The sequence below is a fragment of the Eptesicus fuscus genome, chromosome 5, assembly GCF_027574615.1.
Source record: "Eptesicus fuscus isolate TK198812 chromosome 5, DD_ASM_mEF_20220401, whole genome shotgun sequence".
Taxonomy (NCBI): Eukaryota; Metazoa; Chordata; class Mammalia; order Chiroptera; family Vespertilionidae; genus Eptesicus; species Eptesicus fuscus.
In genome coordinates, this window is record NC_072477.1 from 5,435,816 (window position 1) to 5,455,225 (window position 19,410).

The following is a 19,410-nucleotide window of genomic DNA, read 5'->3' on the forward strand; positions in this document are numbered from 1 at the left end:
GGCTTCCAGCTGGGTCCACAGGAAGCCTCCAGCTCCATGGTGTTTCTGAGGGGCACTGAGAGCTGTAGGCAGTCTTAGGAGATACTCTTAAAAGACAATCTATAGCGGCATATGGACAACACCCTCCCTATGAGCCATGAGTTCCGTCACACCAAACGGGTCAAAAAGACATTTAGGTGAACAATGTAAAGTGTGAAAACAAACAACAGCAAAACACTTGGCGAGCCTTCTAAATTATATCTGATCAGGGCTATTCCAATAGTTGACCTGGCTAAGCTATTTAGCCCTACTTACAACAAGCCACAAACTTAAGAAAAACAAGAAAAAAGACTAGAAATTTTAGTTAATGAAAAACGTGCGGATGTCCACTTGTCAGGAATTTAAATAGCAATTACAAATAAACGCAAATGAACATCTCAATTTCCTTCAACTATATTTAAGAGGAAAGGACTCAACAACTGCTCTGAGCAGCTTCTCTCTTGGCACATTATCTTCAAAAGACCAAAACATGCTGTCCTATTCATGCTCAAGAAACCCACCGGCTCCTTATGCAATTATAAGACAGGATCTCTTTCAGAGCAAAATGCCCCACAGCTGTCACTGTTTACAATTCAAATGCAAGGACTTCTGTTGCCAGCAAACCAAACTTTTATCAGTATTAAGAGTAATTCCAAGGATACATCAATTGTCTTGACATGACAAACTGTCTATGACAAAAGAGAAATGAAAAAAAAATCACATCCAATCTAAAATGATCCAAGTAATTCCTCTTTTTAAACAAGATAGAAGTTAACATAATATTCAAAAAAGAAATTCATTAAGTCACCTTTATCAGTAGAAGATTGAGAACACTTGGGTTTTTAGATTTTTGATCCTTCAGTTTATATTCTTTTATAAAGTAACTAGAGGCCCAGTGCATGAAATCCGTGCACAAGGGGAAAGGGGGTCCCCTTAGCTCAGTCTGCACCCTCTCCAATCTGGGATCCCTCAAGGGATGTCCGACTGCCCGTTTGGGATCAGGCCTAAACGGGCAGTTGGACATCCCTCTCACAATCCAGGACTGCTGGCTCCCAACCACTCGCCTGCCTGCTTGATTTCCCCTAACCACTTCTGCCTGCCAGCCTGATCAGCCCTTAATCACTCCCCAGCCAGCCTGATCAACGCCTAACTGCCCTCTCCTGCCAACCTGGGTCCCCCCCAACTGTACTCCCCCTGCAGGCCTGGGTCCCCCCCAAGTGTCCTCCCCTGCCGGCCCAGTTGCCCCCAACTGCCCTCCCCTGCCGGCCTGGTCACCCCTAACTGCCCTCCCCTGCAGGTCTGATCGCCCACAACTGCCCTCCCCTGCTGGCCATCTTGTGGTGGCCATCTTTTGTCCACATGGGGGCTGCCATCTTGTATGTTGGAGTGATGGTCAATTTGCATATTACCACTTTATTATATAGGATGGAAAGTATTAGAATGTTCCTTTAGTGGTTGTTTTTGGAAGCCCCCCAATACTGAGGTTACTGTTTTCGTGCTTTTCCGTGACCGACCCGTGCTACACCTCTGTGCGGGTGAGCTGAGGAGCTCGGCCTTCTCTCTCCGCCCCTTCCGAACAGGGAGACTGCACTCATTCCGCATTACTGGCGGGATCGATCCCACACAAGGGGAAGAGAGGCAGTCACCAGGAGAGGGGTCGGGAACACTCAGGAAAGGAACCTGAGGCTCGTGCAGTGGGCTGACTTCCCAGGCTTTCCCCTGTTAACAGATGCTGGGGCCAGCCCTGTCCTCAGGGGGTTCCTCAGCTTCACCTGCCACTACAGGAGAGAGCATCTGGTCACCTGAGGTGGCTGGCTCCACCAGGCCCTGGGGGACTAGGCTCTCTTCTGTGGATTATGTCATTTGCAAACCAACAGCAGCCATGTGGGATGCCTGGTGCGGGCTCTGGAATTAGCCGAGTCAGGGTCATCACCTGCTGGCAGAGTGGCCAAGTCCCCCGTCCTCTGTGAACTGGTGTCTCTACATCAGGCCTGTGGGAAGCCCTATCTCTCACCAGGTGACAGCGATTAACATAAAGTATGTGGCACACTTAGTGTCGCGTGGGGCACGCAGTGGGTCATCATGGCCATCTCCTCTTCATTATAAACGCCTTCAGCATATAAACTGTGACACTGAACTCTGTACCCCCATATTACATGCAAGAAAAGCCCACAGTTAACCCCTCACTCGGTTCATTAAACAGAACTGATGAACCCCCACCTAAGCACAAGGTGACGGTGAGGCTGCAGCTCTGTGGCTGCGCGTGAGGGACAAGTGCCATCCAGCGCCTTGGCGGGTCCTGCAGTTGGTGTCTAAATGGCCTCCCTGTGTTGGGACTAAGTGTCCTCTACCTCCATCCTGGGGAAGGCCTGGGCCGGGCAGCACTTTCCCGGGACCCAGACATGAAGTCGAGGAGCTGGGGCTGGGCGAGCCCAGTGGTGTCCCCTCCACGGCCCAATGCCCTTCCCCAGTGCTCAGAGCTGTGGGCAGGACACTCACTTGTCTGTTCAATTAGACGGCCACTTGCTCGCTCACTCCCTCACTCCCTCTCACTCCCTCCTACCGCTCTGTTTGGCACACATGGGGTTTAAGGGAGTTGACAAGAACAGCAAACACACACAATTAAAAATGAAGCCTCAGCACCCGATACGTGCAGCAGTTTTAGATGAAAAATGGGGGGAAAAACACAGTAAGCCACGTCTCAGTAAGAAACCCCAAGACTGTCTTCAGCAAACATCCAACAGATTCTCAATACATATATTTAACTCTTTCTGTGACTGAGGCTGGAGGTGGAGGAAGCACATTCTGTGACTGAGGCAGACTGTTTGCAGCGGTATTTCCTCTAACCCGACGCCCAGAATTAAAGGCCTGCTGGCGACTTCAAATCAGAACCCAGAGCTGGTTAACAAAGGAAGCCCTGTGGCCCACATAGGCCGCTGCTGCCCAGTGACTTCAATGTGGACTACGCGCTAACTGCTCTGGGGAACGGAGAGCAGCGCACGGCGAGGGAAACAGCACTGCCATCCTGGGCGAGAGGCACACCGACTGCCATTTCCAAATGTAAACGTTCGACACAGCCAGACAATCCAAGATGTTCTAAGTTTTCTTCCAACAAGGTAGAAAGAAATGAATATTGACAACACATCAAGGATTTAATAAAACATTTTCAGCGTAAAGTAGAACCTCTTTCTCCATTGCTGCTATCCTACCTCCTGCCAAAAGGTACTTTAGTTTTCAGCAATTTTATCTTTAACCTGAACCCCAATGCTTTACATTTTCATGAGTTTTTGGACAAGTGAACATTTTCTTCCTGAAATGATTTACCTTCAGTCATGCAGAATACTCGGAGAAAAGCCAGCAGCTGGGCAGAGATGGGCGGCTCCGTAAAGTGCAAGGCGAACACGCTGGACCTGACGAAACAGGAAGATCAGTCACCTGCTTGCTCCCAGAGAAGCCCCTTCCGCTGCAATCCCCGTGCCGTCCTCCGGAGCGTGCAGCTGGCATGAGGCGGTCCAGCTCCTCGCCTCGACTATGAAAGCCCCTTGCACCGGGGAGGCCGCTGACCGATGAAGACAGCGTGACCGTCTCTGCTGGCCATTCTTACAATCTAACAGGCTAACCGCAGGTTGCATACAACACACTAAGAGAATTAAGCATACCTGTGGTTCCTAAAAAATGTTAACAATAATTTATGTTGAGTTCACATTTTAATCATGAATCAAATATTGACAAGTTCAATGAAAAAGGCCTGGATAATCCATTTTCATTAAGAATGGTTCCTCCGTTCCCCGGAGAACTAATGAATCATAATTCTTGTCCTCTTTATCATTTTGCACCTCAAATGCACTAAAATCTTAAAGAATTTAAGTAGAAATTCTTGAAATCACTGAGGATCACGACTTCATTACAGAAACTAATGGTGGCAAAGAATTAAATGAAACAAAATGATCCAGGTCATTAACCTTTTCAAGGTGAAAGACATTAATGATACCAAAGTAGTTATTTAACTTAATGAGGATTTCAGGCCACATGCCCTGGAACTGCCTGGGAGGCTCCCAGTGACACCATTATGTTTACCGGAGGCACTGGGAAACCACCAGGCAGCTCCATGGGTAAACTCGCTGTGCAATAGGGATAAAGGGATTAAGGCCAACTGTAGAGAAGTTCTGTTAACACACATTATGCAGCGGTAAGCATTTCAAGCAGCACAGGAAAGAGCTGACCAGTTTTCTACGTACGTGGGGATGCCAGCGCGGGCCAACACCTCGGCCTTCATCGCGTAGAGCCTGTCACTTTTACTCACTCCAAGCTTTATTTTCACTCTGTCGTGTGAATTATTGTCAAAGAAAAAACCACTGTGGATCACAAACTCTGCATTTGACCGAGTGCCATAAAAAATGTAAATCTGAGATGCAGTAAAGAAAAAATAAAGGGACATAAAAGAAACTTAACATCCATTCTTAACACAGAGCAGGGCAAAGGATCAGTTCTCGTACACTTAACATGACTGTACTCTAAGGCAACCAGGTAGATCTGCGCTGACTTGGATCCTATTCTGTACACCACCTGTGCTAGCGGGAGGTTTTGGCAAGGGGTGCAATTTCCCCAACTTCCCAAACCATCAGGGAGGCCAGGAGCATCACTTCCGCCGCCCGCAGGCCTCCCTGCACAGGAAGGAGCCAGGGCCTTCCTCACAATCCTGGCCCCTGGGAAAGCAGGACTATTACCTCACCAATGCCCTCCACAATTCACCACGCTCCTCCCCTGCTTTCAATACAAGACTCACTCTAATGGAGTGAGTTCAAAGCATTGTCTGCCAGAAATTCCTATGGCAACTCTGACCTAGCAGGAGGATCTATGCAGGTTTCTGCAAAGAGCAGATCAGTACTTCGTTGGACAAATAGTCTTCATTTTGTCTCAATTGGAACGTCAATGATCTACACCAGTCCTGGGGTTTTTTGTATTATCCGCTTGGTCATAAGACCAGTAGACAGAATGAAGTTATTTGCAGGTGCTTATTTTTAAAACTTACTGAAAGGTTTAATCCTGCCCACATTATTAGATAAAAATTCACAGATTAAAGTACAAGAAGATAGATTTTGTAGTTCCTGGTTCCTTTATGTTTTTACCACTTAAATAGCCTCCTTTTAATGGTTCTAGTCAACAGGAAAAAAATAAGAACAATGAAGTTTATAAACTGAAAAATTTGTTCTATTGTCATAACACAAAGTTTGTTTTCAGTTGACAACTTTACAAATATTAGGTCAATTGTGCAAATAATTTCATTTAAATCTTTTCGTTGTTGTTGTGGATGCAAAGGTCCGATGCAAAGCACAATGTGTTTACAACAGCTTTATGCGTTCCCAAACAATCCTCAATAGAAGTCCCCAGTTTTTCTGCCCGACCCAGCATGAGCTCAGTGCCCACTGGCCCGCCCCCACTCTGGCAGCCGGGCCTACCTGTTCTCCAGCCCGGAAGTCCTGCAGAGCCACACACTCACAGCGGTCGTCCTCCAGGTTGTACCCAGTGGTGATCTGGGGGGACAACAAGGGTCTCTCACTCAGGAGGGTCTGTTTCGGGCAAGTAGGGAACAAAAGCTACCCACACGTACTTAAAAGGGTGCACTGTGCATGCTTTATAAAGCTGAGCAAAGAACTAACTCCATGGTTACTTTAAATTAATACTATTTATACCAGAAATTCTTAGGAAAGATTCTATACCTAAAAGACGTACTCTTAGGAAAAGATATTCAACTAGAGGCCCAGCGCATGAAATTCGTGTGTGGGTACAGTCCCTAGGCTTGGCCTGCGATCAGGGCCATCTTCCTCAGCTGCCTGCAGCCGGCCCCGCCCCCTACCACCACCCACCCCTGGTTTCCCATTCACCATTGGGTGATTGGTGCCTGACAGCAGGGGGGCAGAGGGGGGAGGGGAGACTGAGAGATCGGCTTTTCCCGCCCACTTGCTGGCCCTGCCCCTGCTGTGGGTGGCCATCAGGTGATTGGAACCTGCTGGCTGGGGAAAGGGACCAAGAGGTGGTCAGTGCACCTCATAGTGACTGGTCCAGCGGTTGTTCTGCCATTAGGGTCAATATGCATATTACCCTCTTATTATATAGGATAGATTATCACTTGGTCTCAAAAGAAACATAAGCCATTTATTACAAAGTTCCAGCCTTGGGGCCCTGCCCCCAGGAGCAATGTGGATTTAGGAGCTCAGGAGAACTCCATTGACTTGCAAATACTGTCTCTACCTAATGTCTGGCTTTTATGAAACTTAAGTGGGTTTTACATAGAGAAAGAATAAGGGAAAAAGTAAAGCTCCCTTTCTAACTTATGGGCATAATTTACTCTGAAATTAGAGACATTAAAATGTTCAGATAAGCACAGGAGAAACAACTTAGTTGTACCCTATTCACTTTCTGCTGTGCGCAGCCTTGTGAGAGTTCCTAAGCCCATTACAAATAAATACCAAATCCGCATCTCCCCTTAACCCCTGGGAGGGGGGTCAGGCAATGCCAAGGCCTAGGCCGCATGCCAACAAGGCCGTGTGTTTGACATGCTAGGCACTCAAGTCATAAAGAACTCTGCCCACCTCAGGGGGCGGCATTTTGTTTTCTAATTTTTCTTGGAGTGTTTCCTCCATGGTCAGGCCCCTCCCTGCATGACTGAGGGCCTGGTTTTGTTTGCAACACCTTCCAAGGGGCCCCCAATTCCAGGCCTGTCCTCCTGCAGCCCAGGCAACGGCACAGTGATGCCTTCCAGTCCAAAGCTTTCAGTGCTCCACTCCGCCTGTGGAGAACATCCACACACTCGGGCAAGGCCAGCTTCAGCCTCCTACATGCCACTGACCTGCCACAGCAGCCACCCTCGTGCTGGGAATTACCCTCTGCTCCTGTTCCTCCAGAGACCCACCCCAGCCTCCTTCTGCACCCCCAGAGCCTCTGTGTTGACACCCCTCCACCCACAGCAGGCATTTACCTGCATGTCGGCCCAGCCAGGCAGAGCGGGAGCTCCCCTTCACCTGTGTCTGGGGGCTCAGCACGCTGTACCTAATACCTGACACTGCCTTCGAGAATCCTTCCTTGATGCACAAACCCCAAGCGGAAGAACAGGGCCTTCTTAAGAGTCTGTCCCTCCCACACCCCCTGTCTCCTAGACTGTTTGTAAAGGCTCATTAATTACTTTTGAACCCTTCATTTTGCCCTAGAGAATCAAAATCCAAGGCAAACAAGTGTTACTTGCTAATAAAGGTACCAAGAGTTTGGGTCCAAAATATAAACACCTTGAGTCTAGGGAACAGCATTCTGGGATCAAAGACCATGTGACACTGACTGTTAAACTCAACACCCTGAAGCAATGGGTATCTAACCAGTATCTAGACATCCTTCACACTGCTGCAAGACCAACAGGAAACAGGAAAGCCATGAGAAATAAACGAAGCCAGGTATTCTGGCAGAAGAGCTCCATGAAGTTCCTACCCAACACTGAAATCACGTTTCTGACCCCAAACATGACTTTGATAATAAGGTATGGGATAGGAACTGCCCATCAACTCCAGCCCTGAAGGTCTGGAACTCCAGTGTGGTCACACAGGGATGCCACAGGGCACAAAGAGACAGGAAGGCAGTCAGGGAAAGCAGGAGGGACGGGGAAGGGAACAAGGAAGTGAGGAAGGCCAACAATGCATAAAAACGAACAGGCAGAAATGCAGAAGACAACAGGACAGGAAGGGAGGCTTATGGAAGGGGCGGCGAGGTGATCTTGTGCAGGTGCTTGGGACAGCCTCGCTTGAGGAGTGCTGTGAGGAGTCCTGGAGACATCCCAGGACAGTGGTACAGGCAGAGGGAACAGCAGGTGCAAAGGTCCTGAGGTGGGCACGTGCTGGTGTCTGAGGAACCACAGGGGACTGGGCCTGTGTGTGAGGGGGTGTAGTGGGGACAGGTCTCTGCTATTGGGAAAACCTGGGCTTTTACTAGAAGGCTCATGTGAATCTAAATGTTTTAGATTTTTCAATAGTCAAACAGAAAGACCCTGAAAAAGAGCCTCCCTCAATTCTGCGTGAGTTTCAAGGCTCCTACACCCTCACTGCAGAGTCACACGTTCAAACGGTCAGGGCCCGTTATTCCAACACAGTACCCACTGGAGCTCACACAGTGGTCTACGCACCACACAGGAGTGTGCTTCTCTGTAAATTCAACAATCTCCAGACAGGAAACCTGCTGCTTCATGAATTCTGAACAAGACATGCTGAAGTTAAAGACATATTATTTCTCACAGCTTAATACCACGTCTCATACACTTGGTGAATCTGTTTCTGCGAGTGGCCAGAATCAGTTCATGTTCACCAGAGCCTATGGCTGAGAGATCTGACCAGCCTTCGTCTCCTTCTGCTTCCCGTGCTCCTTAGTGGCACAGACTGGATCTTCCACTGTCTCCGAGAGCAGGTTTGGAGACGTTGTGGGAAGCACACAGCGTTGCTGGGTTACAAATTTCTGTCTACTCCCTCAATGACAGAACAGACAGACACCAACTGTCAGGATCGACACACACAGAAGAAAATCTACTGTCTGAAAAGCCAGCCTTAACTTCAAGTACCTTTTAAAAAGAGATTAACTGCTAATACATAGCATACACAATTTTGCAGTGTTAAAATAGATTCTTAAATTCTACCAGATGAAATTTCCCACCAGGGTGTACAATTACAATGGAAACAGCTCCACAAAGGTGTAGGTTAACTGTAGGAAAGGTTAATGTGGTGGTGGGTAAACCTTCTGAAGGTGAGCAGTGTTTTTGCCAGGACTGTGGAGAGTTGAAGATGGTATTTAGAAAAAATACAGCATGAAAAGTTGTCATCAATTCATTATTTTTGTTTTGAGGTAATCTAACTTTTTTCTTTACTTTTAGAGGGAAAAGTGAATAGTTTAACCCCGTTTACATGAAAGCAACATAAAAAACCAGTGTGTATGGGAGTGTGTAAGAGTGCACACGCGCAGTGAAGGTTGGGAGAGATGCACAGGAAGCCCTCACCAGTGACCTGGGAGGCCCCGGGCAGGGGCCCGGCAGCTGGGCAGGGCTGCATTCACAGCACCAGCTTCTGGACTGTTTAACTGGTTTTGTGTGTTTACAATAAAGCGTACTTTTAAAAAATTTTAGATATAAAAAAATAAACCGTAATGATCAATCAAGTTTGGGAACCAATTGCTCTAATACAAAATATCTTTATTTTTCCATAAAAAGAAAAAAGAAAAATACTATAGTCAAATATTAAAAGCTATTTGAAAATATTAAAACTTCAGTCTTATGATCAGTTTAAAACAGCTCTGAAGGGAAAGTAAATAAAGAATCAAGAATGTAAAATATTATTCATTAATGAAAATAAATGGTAAAACATGCTACTATTCCTTAAAATGGCTAATTACATTAAGTATATATAAATTAAGGCAAAAATGTAAGTATAAAGGTGAGACTACTTTGCTATAATTTCAGCGTGTACTTGTTGCTACACCTTCCCAGGTCAGCAGGAGGGTATACAATTTTACACATGCGCTGACTGTTTTGTGGAATTAAATGTGAAATACTCATTTACAGCATTTTTCCATTCCATTTATAATACTGCTAATAATAACAAAAAAAGATGACATTGAAAAAAGATGAACAAAAAATTAACCAAACCAGTATACCAGTATAAGGCTTAAAAATGCCAACTATTCTGAAGTTGATCCTATTTCGATGCACTAACATCAGGATCTCTTTCTCAGACACCCATCTCTCAGCACAGAGCCATCAACCTCGCTGTTACTTGGAATCCAGAGAATGCTGAGAAGCACAGAGCAGCTTCCTCCTTTTGTGCATCGTAATTAACAATCATCATAAAATTTCCGTTTTCTTCATGTCTCCTACCCAGCACTCCCCAGTCTGATGATACCAAATGAGTCCTGCAGTCAAGGCCAATGGCCAAGTGCACCCCCTCCCGCCCCAGCACCAGGAGTCCAGTACCGGCTCCCAAACAAAAGCAGGTTAATAATTGGGGCCAAGGATGTGTCAGTGTGTCAGGTGAAGGGAGCGGGCAGGAAGGAACCACAGAACCGTACATAACTGGAGTCCAGTCAGCAAAGGAAGCAAACAAGGAACATAAAAGGAAAACAAGAAAGAAAGGTTTTTCAATAAATCGGTATTTTAAAAAGAAGACAAAAACTTGGTTTAGTCTGTGGTTCAATAACGTGAGAAAATTAATGTTTATGCTGGAATGATGGCTTCACAAATAAATGCAGTTCACTGTGGCTTTCAAAAGTGATGTAAGATTCAAGTTCCCGGTCGGTTTTCGGGAGTAAGTAAGCACAAGGAGAGAAAAACACCAGCCTCTGTTTGTGGGCAGCGGGAGGGGTGTCTGCTCCCTTTGGAGGAGGCAATCGGGAGAAAATGGTTTGTAGGTGGAATGCCCACTTTCAAGTTTAACCACAATGGCTTCTCTGATTAAGCACAACACCGCGGAGGTCATTACCAGGCCATTGGTGTGATTGCACATGTCCCACAGAGGAATGAGAGCCAGGGTCACCCGGGAACCGTCCTCCGTGGGAATCTGGTTTTGTCGTGTCATCACAGAAGAGACTGCCCACCTGTACCGAGCAGAGGAAAGGTGCATTAGGGTCAGGACACTTGAAAGCCCATCCCAGTAGTAACCCGACCAGAAGCTGAGATTTGTCTGACTGCTCACCTCTCTTTAAAGCTTTCCTAAGTACCAAAGGTGACAGGTAGGCTTCCTCCACAGCATTTAAAATTAACCCTAGGGTTAGAGCAGGAAGGGGGCGGTGGAAGGAAAGGGAGCCACAGGGAATCCAGGAGTGAGCTACTAAGGCAGAATGTTCCCGCAAAGTCCGAGGCCTGGAAGGAGACTCTGGAGGAGGGCCCAGAACAGTTCTCCCCGCCCTGGGTCTTCTCTGCCCCATCAAGATGAACCCCACCCTCTTTTACCCAATGCTGAGTCTGTACCTATTTTAAGCCTCAGTGAAAAGCGAACAATATAACTTTTCTGATCAGAAATCCTTTAAGAATGCTACAAAATGTGGAGGCTAGTTTTTATTATAATGTGCAGTGAATTAAATCATTTGTTCTAAATGAAGACCAAAACTTTACACCAAAACAGTCTTTTTAAAAAAAAAAAATTCTCACGACCACCCAAGCATATCACTTGGCTGCCTCAACTAATCCCCCACCATTACAGGTGAATGGCAATTTCTCCTCAGCTATTAAAATGCTGACACCGGTCCCAGCTGTCATCATAACTTCTGAAAAGACTGTCTCTGTCTTGAGGTTTTAAATGGCCACACAGGTCACTTCTTGCTGAAGCATTTCTCACTTCCAAGAGCCCAAATTCACTTAGAAACCACCCCCCAACACACACACACACACACACACACACACACACACACACACACACACACATACACACACACACACCATACCAACCTGTAGTCCTCATAAGTGAAAGAATCCTTCAAGGGCAGTTTGTTGGCATGAGGATGGGTCTGGGAATTAGAAGTTTTAGAAAGCAGAGGTGAGAAGAGAAAGAGGGAAAACAGAAATCAGTCAGCAGAATTTCATTATTTAGCTGCCTAACAGATCCTAACAAGAGCCAAATGAAGCAGGAGGCGTCCAGCCGCTGCTGAGGGATCATCATGCTATTATGCTCTCATACATCACTGTCAACTTAATTTGTTGTGCCCAGCAGCCGCCATAAATCTGCTTTTTCCTCTTTCCATACTAGAACCCATGGACATGGCACAAAAATAAAATTTAAGGTGGACTGACTTCACAAAAGGTAGGCACGCCCACTCGACAGAAACCTGGAGCCCACGAAGTCCAGCGTCCATCGTGCGGACTTCCTTTGTGTCTTGTGCCATAATGTGCCACGCGGCCCTTATGTCTAGATTTCACATCTCCCCTTACATCAATAAAAGGGACAATTAAAGGCACTCTAATAAATGGAAAGTTCTTTCATTTATCTCTGACTTAAATCATTTGGATGGGAATCAACGTGCTATGTGCAAATGAATCTTCTACATGGTAAATGTGGCTCCAGGACAGAAAATCAAGAAAAATACAGTTTTTTGAAATTACAAAATAAATTTCACAAACACTTTTTTTTGAAAAATAGAGATCGCAAATTTAAATATTACTACATATTTTTCTTGACAAAAGAACATTTGTGAAAATATCCAAAACTTCACTTACGAGAAAATTTTATATATTTCATATTTTCTCTTCACAACACTGCCCTCCCCCGCACCTTAGACCTAGCAAGCACTTAAAAACTTTGTTTCAATTAAGGAATTAAAAGCTGTAACAGTATCATTTTAATCTTCAGTTTCAATTACAGTCTGATAGACAGATTGCAGTAAGTGATCAAATGAACAAATGGTGATTTCTGAGATACAAATGAAATTCTGCTGTTCTGTGTCTGCACCACTGTTAATGCATGAAGCTCCATGTAGCACGCAGTTTTTACTCTTGACGCATTAGCATCACAAGTGCACAGTAATTTATCATCGCTCACTGTAATGTACTCGCTGGCACCGTATGCAGGACAGTAGGGGATGAGGTAAAAGTGGCTCAAACCGTAAATCAATTAGAAAACAAAAGCTTGTGCTCAGTGCGCAATTTTAGGCAAATTATATATTACAAAAGGCTGCCAATTGGGTGTTAGCTCCCAGGTGCCCGCTGCTCCCCTCTAATCCCTAGCCCAGTTTTAACCCTTTGGAAGGAAAGTCAACATATAAAAATAGTCACGTAGCTTTTAAGTGTTGTAATAAAAATGAAATTAAAGAAGAAGTTTTAAGCCAATACATAAAATAACGTGCTGCCCTGGGCATTTTCTAGCTCCTCTAGGAATATCAGGAAAGCCGATCTTTGGGATTAAAAAGATCGATGCCATGGTCAACCAACTAAGGTGGGAGAACCCAAGAGACGGATCGGAGCTTCTCACTTCCTCTTCTTGCAACAACGACAGGCATGGCTGTGTCCTGAGTCTGGAAGATGTTTTCCACTGAGTTACAAAACCTAATCACAGCAGTGCTCAGGCTTTTCCTCACACAAGTACAAGTTCAGCAAGAAGAACTGTCCCTCTTTCCAAAACTGATCTGATGATTAAAAGCACCATAGAAAACCTCAGAAATTCTGTGGCTAAAATTTCCTTTTGCTTACAATGAAATAAAGCCTCGTATCCCCGGCACATCCCACCTCTTTTCAAACTCCAGGAGGTGGGAAAGCATTGTTGCTTTTCTTATTTTAAAATATTTTAATTCATTTAAACTGTGGAATGTACTATGGTATTTTGAAAGTTGGTAAATTCCAATGCTAAATCCCATAAGTATTCAAAAACTTGATCCCCGCCCCTTCCCCAAAAGTTCGGCTTATTAAATAGGAGAAAAAATGAAAATTCTCAAAACTGGAATGCTTGGCTGTCAAAACGACTTAAAAAAGAATCTCCCGACACTCGACACTGGAACATCTTAAATAGCTTCGGACGATACAGAAACCATTCAAATGACAGCAACCTCCTTAATGATGAAAAAGACAAAGCATTCACTCTACAAAATGTTCCCCTTCCTTTGTATCCATTTCTTACCAAAAATATAAGTTCACGCTCACAGTCCTGATGAAGTTGTAAAGAAAACTCAAGAAAAATACACAAATGCTTTCTTCAGATTAAGAGTATTTTGGCTGTGGGGTTATGTAATATCTTCAGAATCTGTCAGAAATAGCTGTTCTTATCTGCTTAAAAAAATACAGTGTGCCTACTGCACATAATTCTGGTCGAAAAAGCTACCCGCCACAGACGCATGAACCTAACAGTTACACTGAAGCAAAATGTGACAGGACCGAGAAAGGCGAGAAGAGAAAAGCAAATCACTCCCACTTCACCAGGGCTCTCACTACTGTGGCACGATCGCCACCTACTGGTGTCAGGGTGGACAGGTGACAGTCACACCAGGGCAAGGCTTTATCTAGCTAGCATGGCGAGGCTTTAGCTTTACTCCAGCAAATCTGTTTCCAAAAACACCTACTCTACCTCTTAAAATTATTCTGTAATAGTTTTACAAGGATCTTTAAACAATGAAAGATTAGCAATGATTTGCATATGAAAAACATTTAGCTCCGAAAAGAAATATTTTCACATATCCTGAAAAAAATGAACAATAAGAAAAATGTCTATTCCAAACCACTCTTTGTTGAAGCTCTGGAGAGTGATATATTTTAAAACACTGGACAGAATGATACTGTTGTTGTTGTTGCTTAGAAACCAAGCCTGTGGAAGACCAAGTTAAGGTTTAAAAATATGTCTTGTAAAAACTGTAATCTTAACCTGAAGTTACCTGAAAGTTCCTAAAATGTTCCTAGATGCCAGTATTTAAGCTCATACTTTAAAGGAAGGATAACTGATTATTCCTTACTTTCTAGAGCAAAATCCTGTAAGGATTTTGTTTATCATGACATACTTCTTCAGTAGAAGGTATTATTAACCTGTACTTCAAAAATAAACATATAAATTAAAACAGAAAACTTACTCTTCATGGGCAGTTAGCTGGGCAGCTGTGATATACAGAGGAGGGGTGCAGAGGGGGTGTCTGGCCGGCTGAGGCACCAGTGAAGGAGAGATCTTGGGTCTGCCATAGCAAACCCCCTCCCCTCCTCACATACAGGATGGGAAACTAGCCATGGATTGTCTGAGCTTTTTAAGCGATTGGTGTTTTCACTTTCTTGAGCATTATTATAAGTATTTGCACTTGGAGAAATTAACAACTGCCATAGCTCATAATCAGACTTGAAGCCCTAAAGAGTTTGCTTTTAAAAGAGGGCCCGCATTTTCTATGCCTAGCCAGACACCCCAGCGAAGCCCTCCCACGCCCTTCTCTAGGAGGGATGCAGATGAGGCACAGTAATATTGTACCTAGTACAAAATAATCACTATGTTTGGGAAAGATTAATATCTAAAATCATTTGTTTGGCTTCAATAAAAAGAAGTAATATTGCTAAATATGTAAGTATGACATTTTGAAGAATTTACCATATTGCATGGGTCTGGTGGCTATGCTTAAGGAAATTAAAAAGCACTACAGTCAGCATATTTGATCCTTATTAAAGTTCTGTCTTGAACTATCACTCACATAAAACAAAAATAAACCAAGAAGAAATTTACATAAAACCTATGGATTACAAGAGTTTGAAGATGAAAAAATGAACAATATTCTGGCTTTAAAAAATTGATTTAGCATGCAGCTTCTCTTCATAGTCCCTTGATAAAAATGAAATCTCCCTAACAAACACTTAATAAAACCTGTCAATATCTCTGGAAAGAAAAATGACACAAATGCATTAAGTATTAAATACCCTTGGAAAAAGTCACATATTCCATGAATTTTTGATGTACTATCTTGACATTAATGTAAAACCTTGATATTTATAATTGACAGATATTTAATAAAGTATAAAAGAAGATGGCTGCTCTGCAGCATGCAAATTTTCCAGGTTGATCAGAAATGAGAGATACAGACATGTACTTAAACTAAATAAACAGTTAATATGTGTTACGCAGATCAGCTGCAGTCTTATTTTAAGCTCAGACAACAAACCTTTGTGGAAACCCAAAATAAGCAGAATTCATTATTATGTGAATCCTGATTTAGAAACATCTAGATGTGAAAGAGCTTTGAAACATTAACTGTTCTGACCAGGAACAAAACACATTTGAGTTATAAAGTTGTTGTTTTTTAGCATCTAACAAAAAGCATTTTTTGAATAATAAAAATACACACTCATATATAAAGGTATTTCCCAAAATAATTCTCAAAAGAAACACATTTAACCTAAAGAAAGCTTCAAAATTCTCTAAGGGGGGGAGGGGTAAAAAGGATTAGAACACATAAACGGCCTCTAAGACACACACACTTCCCATCGAATACACACTCATTTCTGCCTAGACTGAGTCTTATAGGGAAACCAAGTTGAATACATTTAATAATCACCCTCAATGAGGCATTTAAATATACTAAAAGGAAAGTGGTTCAGTTCATAAAAATGACTCCTAAACACTGTATTTAAAAGAATTTATAGCCTGCTATAATATATAACCAATTGCTAATTTCAACACTACATACAGTAGTTCAGTGACTCAGTAATGGCTCTGTAGTATCAGGAATGACAAAACTGTACCTAGTTTGTTCTAACAAAAAAACATAACAGTATGCAATTAAAATATTCTAACTAAAACATGTCTAAGACTGTATTTGGCCTCACTCCTTAAGCACACGTTAAAAGGAACAGTCGGGTTAACTAGCTGTGGACTGGTACACCTAACTCTAGTGATGGTTCCACTTCCTTTTTCTGTAAGGATACAATCACTTACAGACCTTAGACTTGACCTTTCTGTGAGGGTGCAGTTGTAAGTTGTGGAAATGTGACCCCATCTCACATAACCAAGACATCGCTGGTGCTTTCGATGTTATGAGAAAGTCCTCCATAGGGCAGCCCCGTGGCACCCTCCCCAGAGCACAGTGTGGATCTGGTGTCTCAGCAAACGTTAGGTTCTTTGCAAAGTAGGGAGAGGGCGAGAGGCCCGGGCAGCTCCACGGAGCCACCGTGAAGGCCTGGATCGCACCACCCCCAGAGGAGGGGCTCAGGGAAGAGCTACAAGGAGCTGACTGAGGCACGTGGGAGATGGGAAAGGAAAGGAAGAAAGCGGACAGCTGACAGGAGACCCAAAGATGGCAGGCAGGAGAAACAGAGCAAAGGCAGAAATAACGGGGGGCAGAAGGAAAATGTGCCCTGAAACACCGGGCCCCCCAGGCAGCTGACAGAAGCAGTGTGTAAGGCAGGCAGCATGTTTCTAGGTCAGCCAGCCCTTCTGCTCATATTTCACTCTCCAAGTGGATGTAACACAGTTTAACATAATGACAAATTGAAAATATCTATTGAATCTAGAATTTAGTTTTGATGACCATAAATCAGAATCAAAGCATGGTTCATGAATTTGGCTCTTGAAGGAAAAAATCAATTTTTAAGACTTTTATATTTAAATACAGATTACATCCAACTCTTCAGGGAATTTTCCATCATAAAGTTCTTTGAATTCACTCAATATAATCAAATAAATACAGGATACACATCCCATTTAAATTGTTTGCTTTTCACTTATATGTATATTTAATTTTTCTATAATGAGTATTACTTAATAAAAAGTTTTTAACTAAGAAAATGAGATTAATGGAGAAATATCAACATGGTTCAATAAATGTATAAAATTACTTTAAAATGGAAGAATTGTTTTCATAGGAAGACACTGAAATCTATAGCCTGCATCCAATCTAAATTAAATGGAAATTTATGTAGTTTCAAAACTCGACTGGTTACTGTTTGTACACCCTGAAGATGGACCATCAGCCAAACTGAGGCATAATCAATCAACATTTTGACTGTCAATTCTTTAGTCATTCTACACTATTTACTGTCTCAGAAAAAAGTTGAAGATAGGTTAGGACTAGAAATTCATTCACCCACCAACTATTTTATTTACTGACTGTCTCTGAAGTGGAAAGCACTCCGCTAGGTGCTGTGTGACAGGTGGACAGACAGGTGAACATCCTCTGGGGCTTCGACATAGGGGCAGCCAGGTAAGTGACTTAAAAAACAGATGATGCAAGAGGCTACTCAGACCCCCCTCCTCAGGGCCACCTTCTCCAGCCACTCAGGTTACTCTGCTCCATATCCTCCCAGCCCTGGGCCTTCTTTCCCAGGCTGACCTCAGCTTGCTAGTGTGTGTGTGTCCGCACATTCCATTAATGTTTCTTCCCCACAGTAGGTATGCTCAGTGAGGCAAGGACCACATCTTTTTGGACCACCAGGAAATTCTTAATGCCTCGTTTGAAGAGGCATCCAAGTAAGAAGTACACTTCCCCTGACCTGCTCCCTGCATGGTGGAGAGCTGCCACCTGGTGGACAGATTTCCTCTCTCTGGATATGGCCAGAATGACAAGAAAGAATATAGAAGTGACAACTTTCCACACCACCATGACTCCAAAGGCGATGAGAGAGAGAGAGAGAGAGAGAGAGAGAGAGAGAAGAGAGAGAGAGAGAGAGAGAGAAGACCAGGTAATCCAATCACAACCCAGGTAATCTGGTTCCCACATCCCCGTCAAGAGCTCTGCCCACGTGGGCACCCCTGGCAGAAACTCTTCCCACAGGCTTCCCAAGAAATAGCTTTTGGTCCCCTTTTCCTTCTTGCTTCCATCTCTTATGAACAGAATATTTTCCCACCATGTAGGGGTCAAAGAATCTTCTCTCTCTCTCTCTCTCTCTCTTCCCCTTCACCCCAATCTATCTTTCAGCACATTTATTTAAGTAAGCTCTACTCACCCTAGCCAGTTTGGCTCAGTGAATAGATCATCAGTCTGGGGACTGAAGGGTTCCGGGTTCGATTCTGGTAAAGGCCCTGTACCTTGGTTGCAGGCTCAGTCCCCATGTGGGAGGCAGCCAATTGATGTGTCTCTCTCACATTGCTGTTTCTCTCTGTGTGTCTCTCCTCCTCCACTCTTTCTAAAAAAAAAAAAAACAAAAAAAAAAACAACACACAAAAAAACAATGGAAAAATATCCTCAAGTGAGGAGTAACAAAAAAATAAAAAGAAAAAAGAAATCACTACTCTATTTTTAGAATCCAACGAGAAGCAAAATGACCAAGGCCACCAGTCCTTGGTACCAGAGAGTCACCATTTTCCTCACCACACTCCAGCTCAGCCAGCAGAGTGCGCACCTGTGAAAAGACTAGCCCGTCACTTTCGGCGCCATCTCAGATCACCCAACCCTGTGCCTCAGTTTCCTCATCTGAAAAGGGGGCCAGACAAGCACCTTCTATCTTCTAAGTCTTAAATCCTTTGTGTGTGTTTTTGCCTTTTGACATGCTTCTCCCCAAAATATCTCCATCTGCTGAGAAACTTAAGGATTCTAAATCACGATCACACCCCTCCTTTGCTCCGCGAAGATGGTGGACAGTTCCCACCACATGACCAATGCTTATTCACAAGATACGCATTCTTGCAACCCCTCCAATTTAACTAGAAATAAACAGAATGGTTAAGGCAGTTACTGTTTTAGAAGAACATAATTTTATCAAAAAAAGCAAGCAAGAACTTATTATTGGCTTCATAGTATTTCTTTTTCACTCAATTTTAGCTTTCAGTGACTCAGGATGAAGACTTTGGACTCTGGTTAAATTATTCACTAGTGTGATCAGAGTCACTGGTCACTGAGAGGAGAGCATGCATACAAACTCTTGTCCCAGGAGAGGAACTGCCAGGGGTCGGTGCATGGGAAAGCTCTCTGGATCTCCAGGAGAGAGTA

At 43.9% G+C, this 19,410-nt stretch overlaps 1 protein-coding gene across 5 annotated transcripts in view; it reads right to left on the minus strand.

The window, feature by feature from the left end:
* SETD3 (SET domain containing 3, actin histidine methyltransferase) overlaps window positions 1-19,410 on the minus strand; it is a 62,437-nt gene that overhangs the window by 3,384 nt on the left and 39,643 nt on the right. For 4 of the 5 annotated variants that reach the window (XM_054715757.1, XM_054715759.1, XM_054715756.1 and 1 more), the window contains 5 exons: window positions 11,486-11,544; window positions 10,521-10,635; window positions 5,478-5,552; window positions 4,257-4,423; window positions 3,343-3,428 (listed from right to left, as the gene is read on the minus strand). In XM_054715757.1, coding sequence (XP_054571732.1) covers window positions 3,343-3,428; window positions 4,257-4,423; window positions 5,478-5,552; window positions 10,521-10,635; window positions 11,486-11,544 — 502 coding nt within the window. Of the gene's footprint in view, window positions 1-3,342; window positions 3,429-4,256; window positions 4,424-5,477; window positions 5,553-10,520; window positions 10,636-11,485; window positions 11,545-19,410 lie in introns of those variants that run through there. The other variant, XR_008556033.1, reaches the window with a different exon arrangement.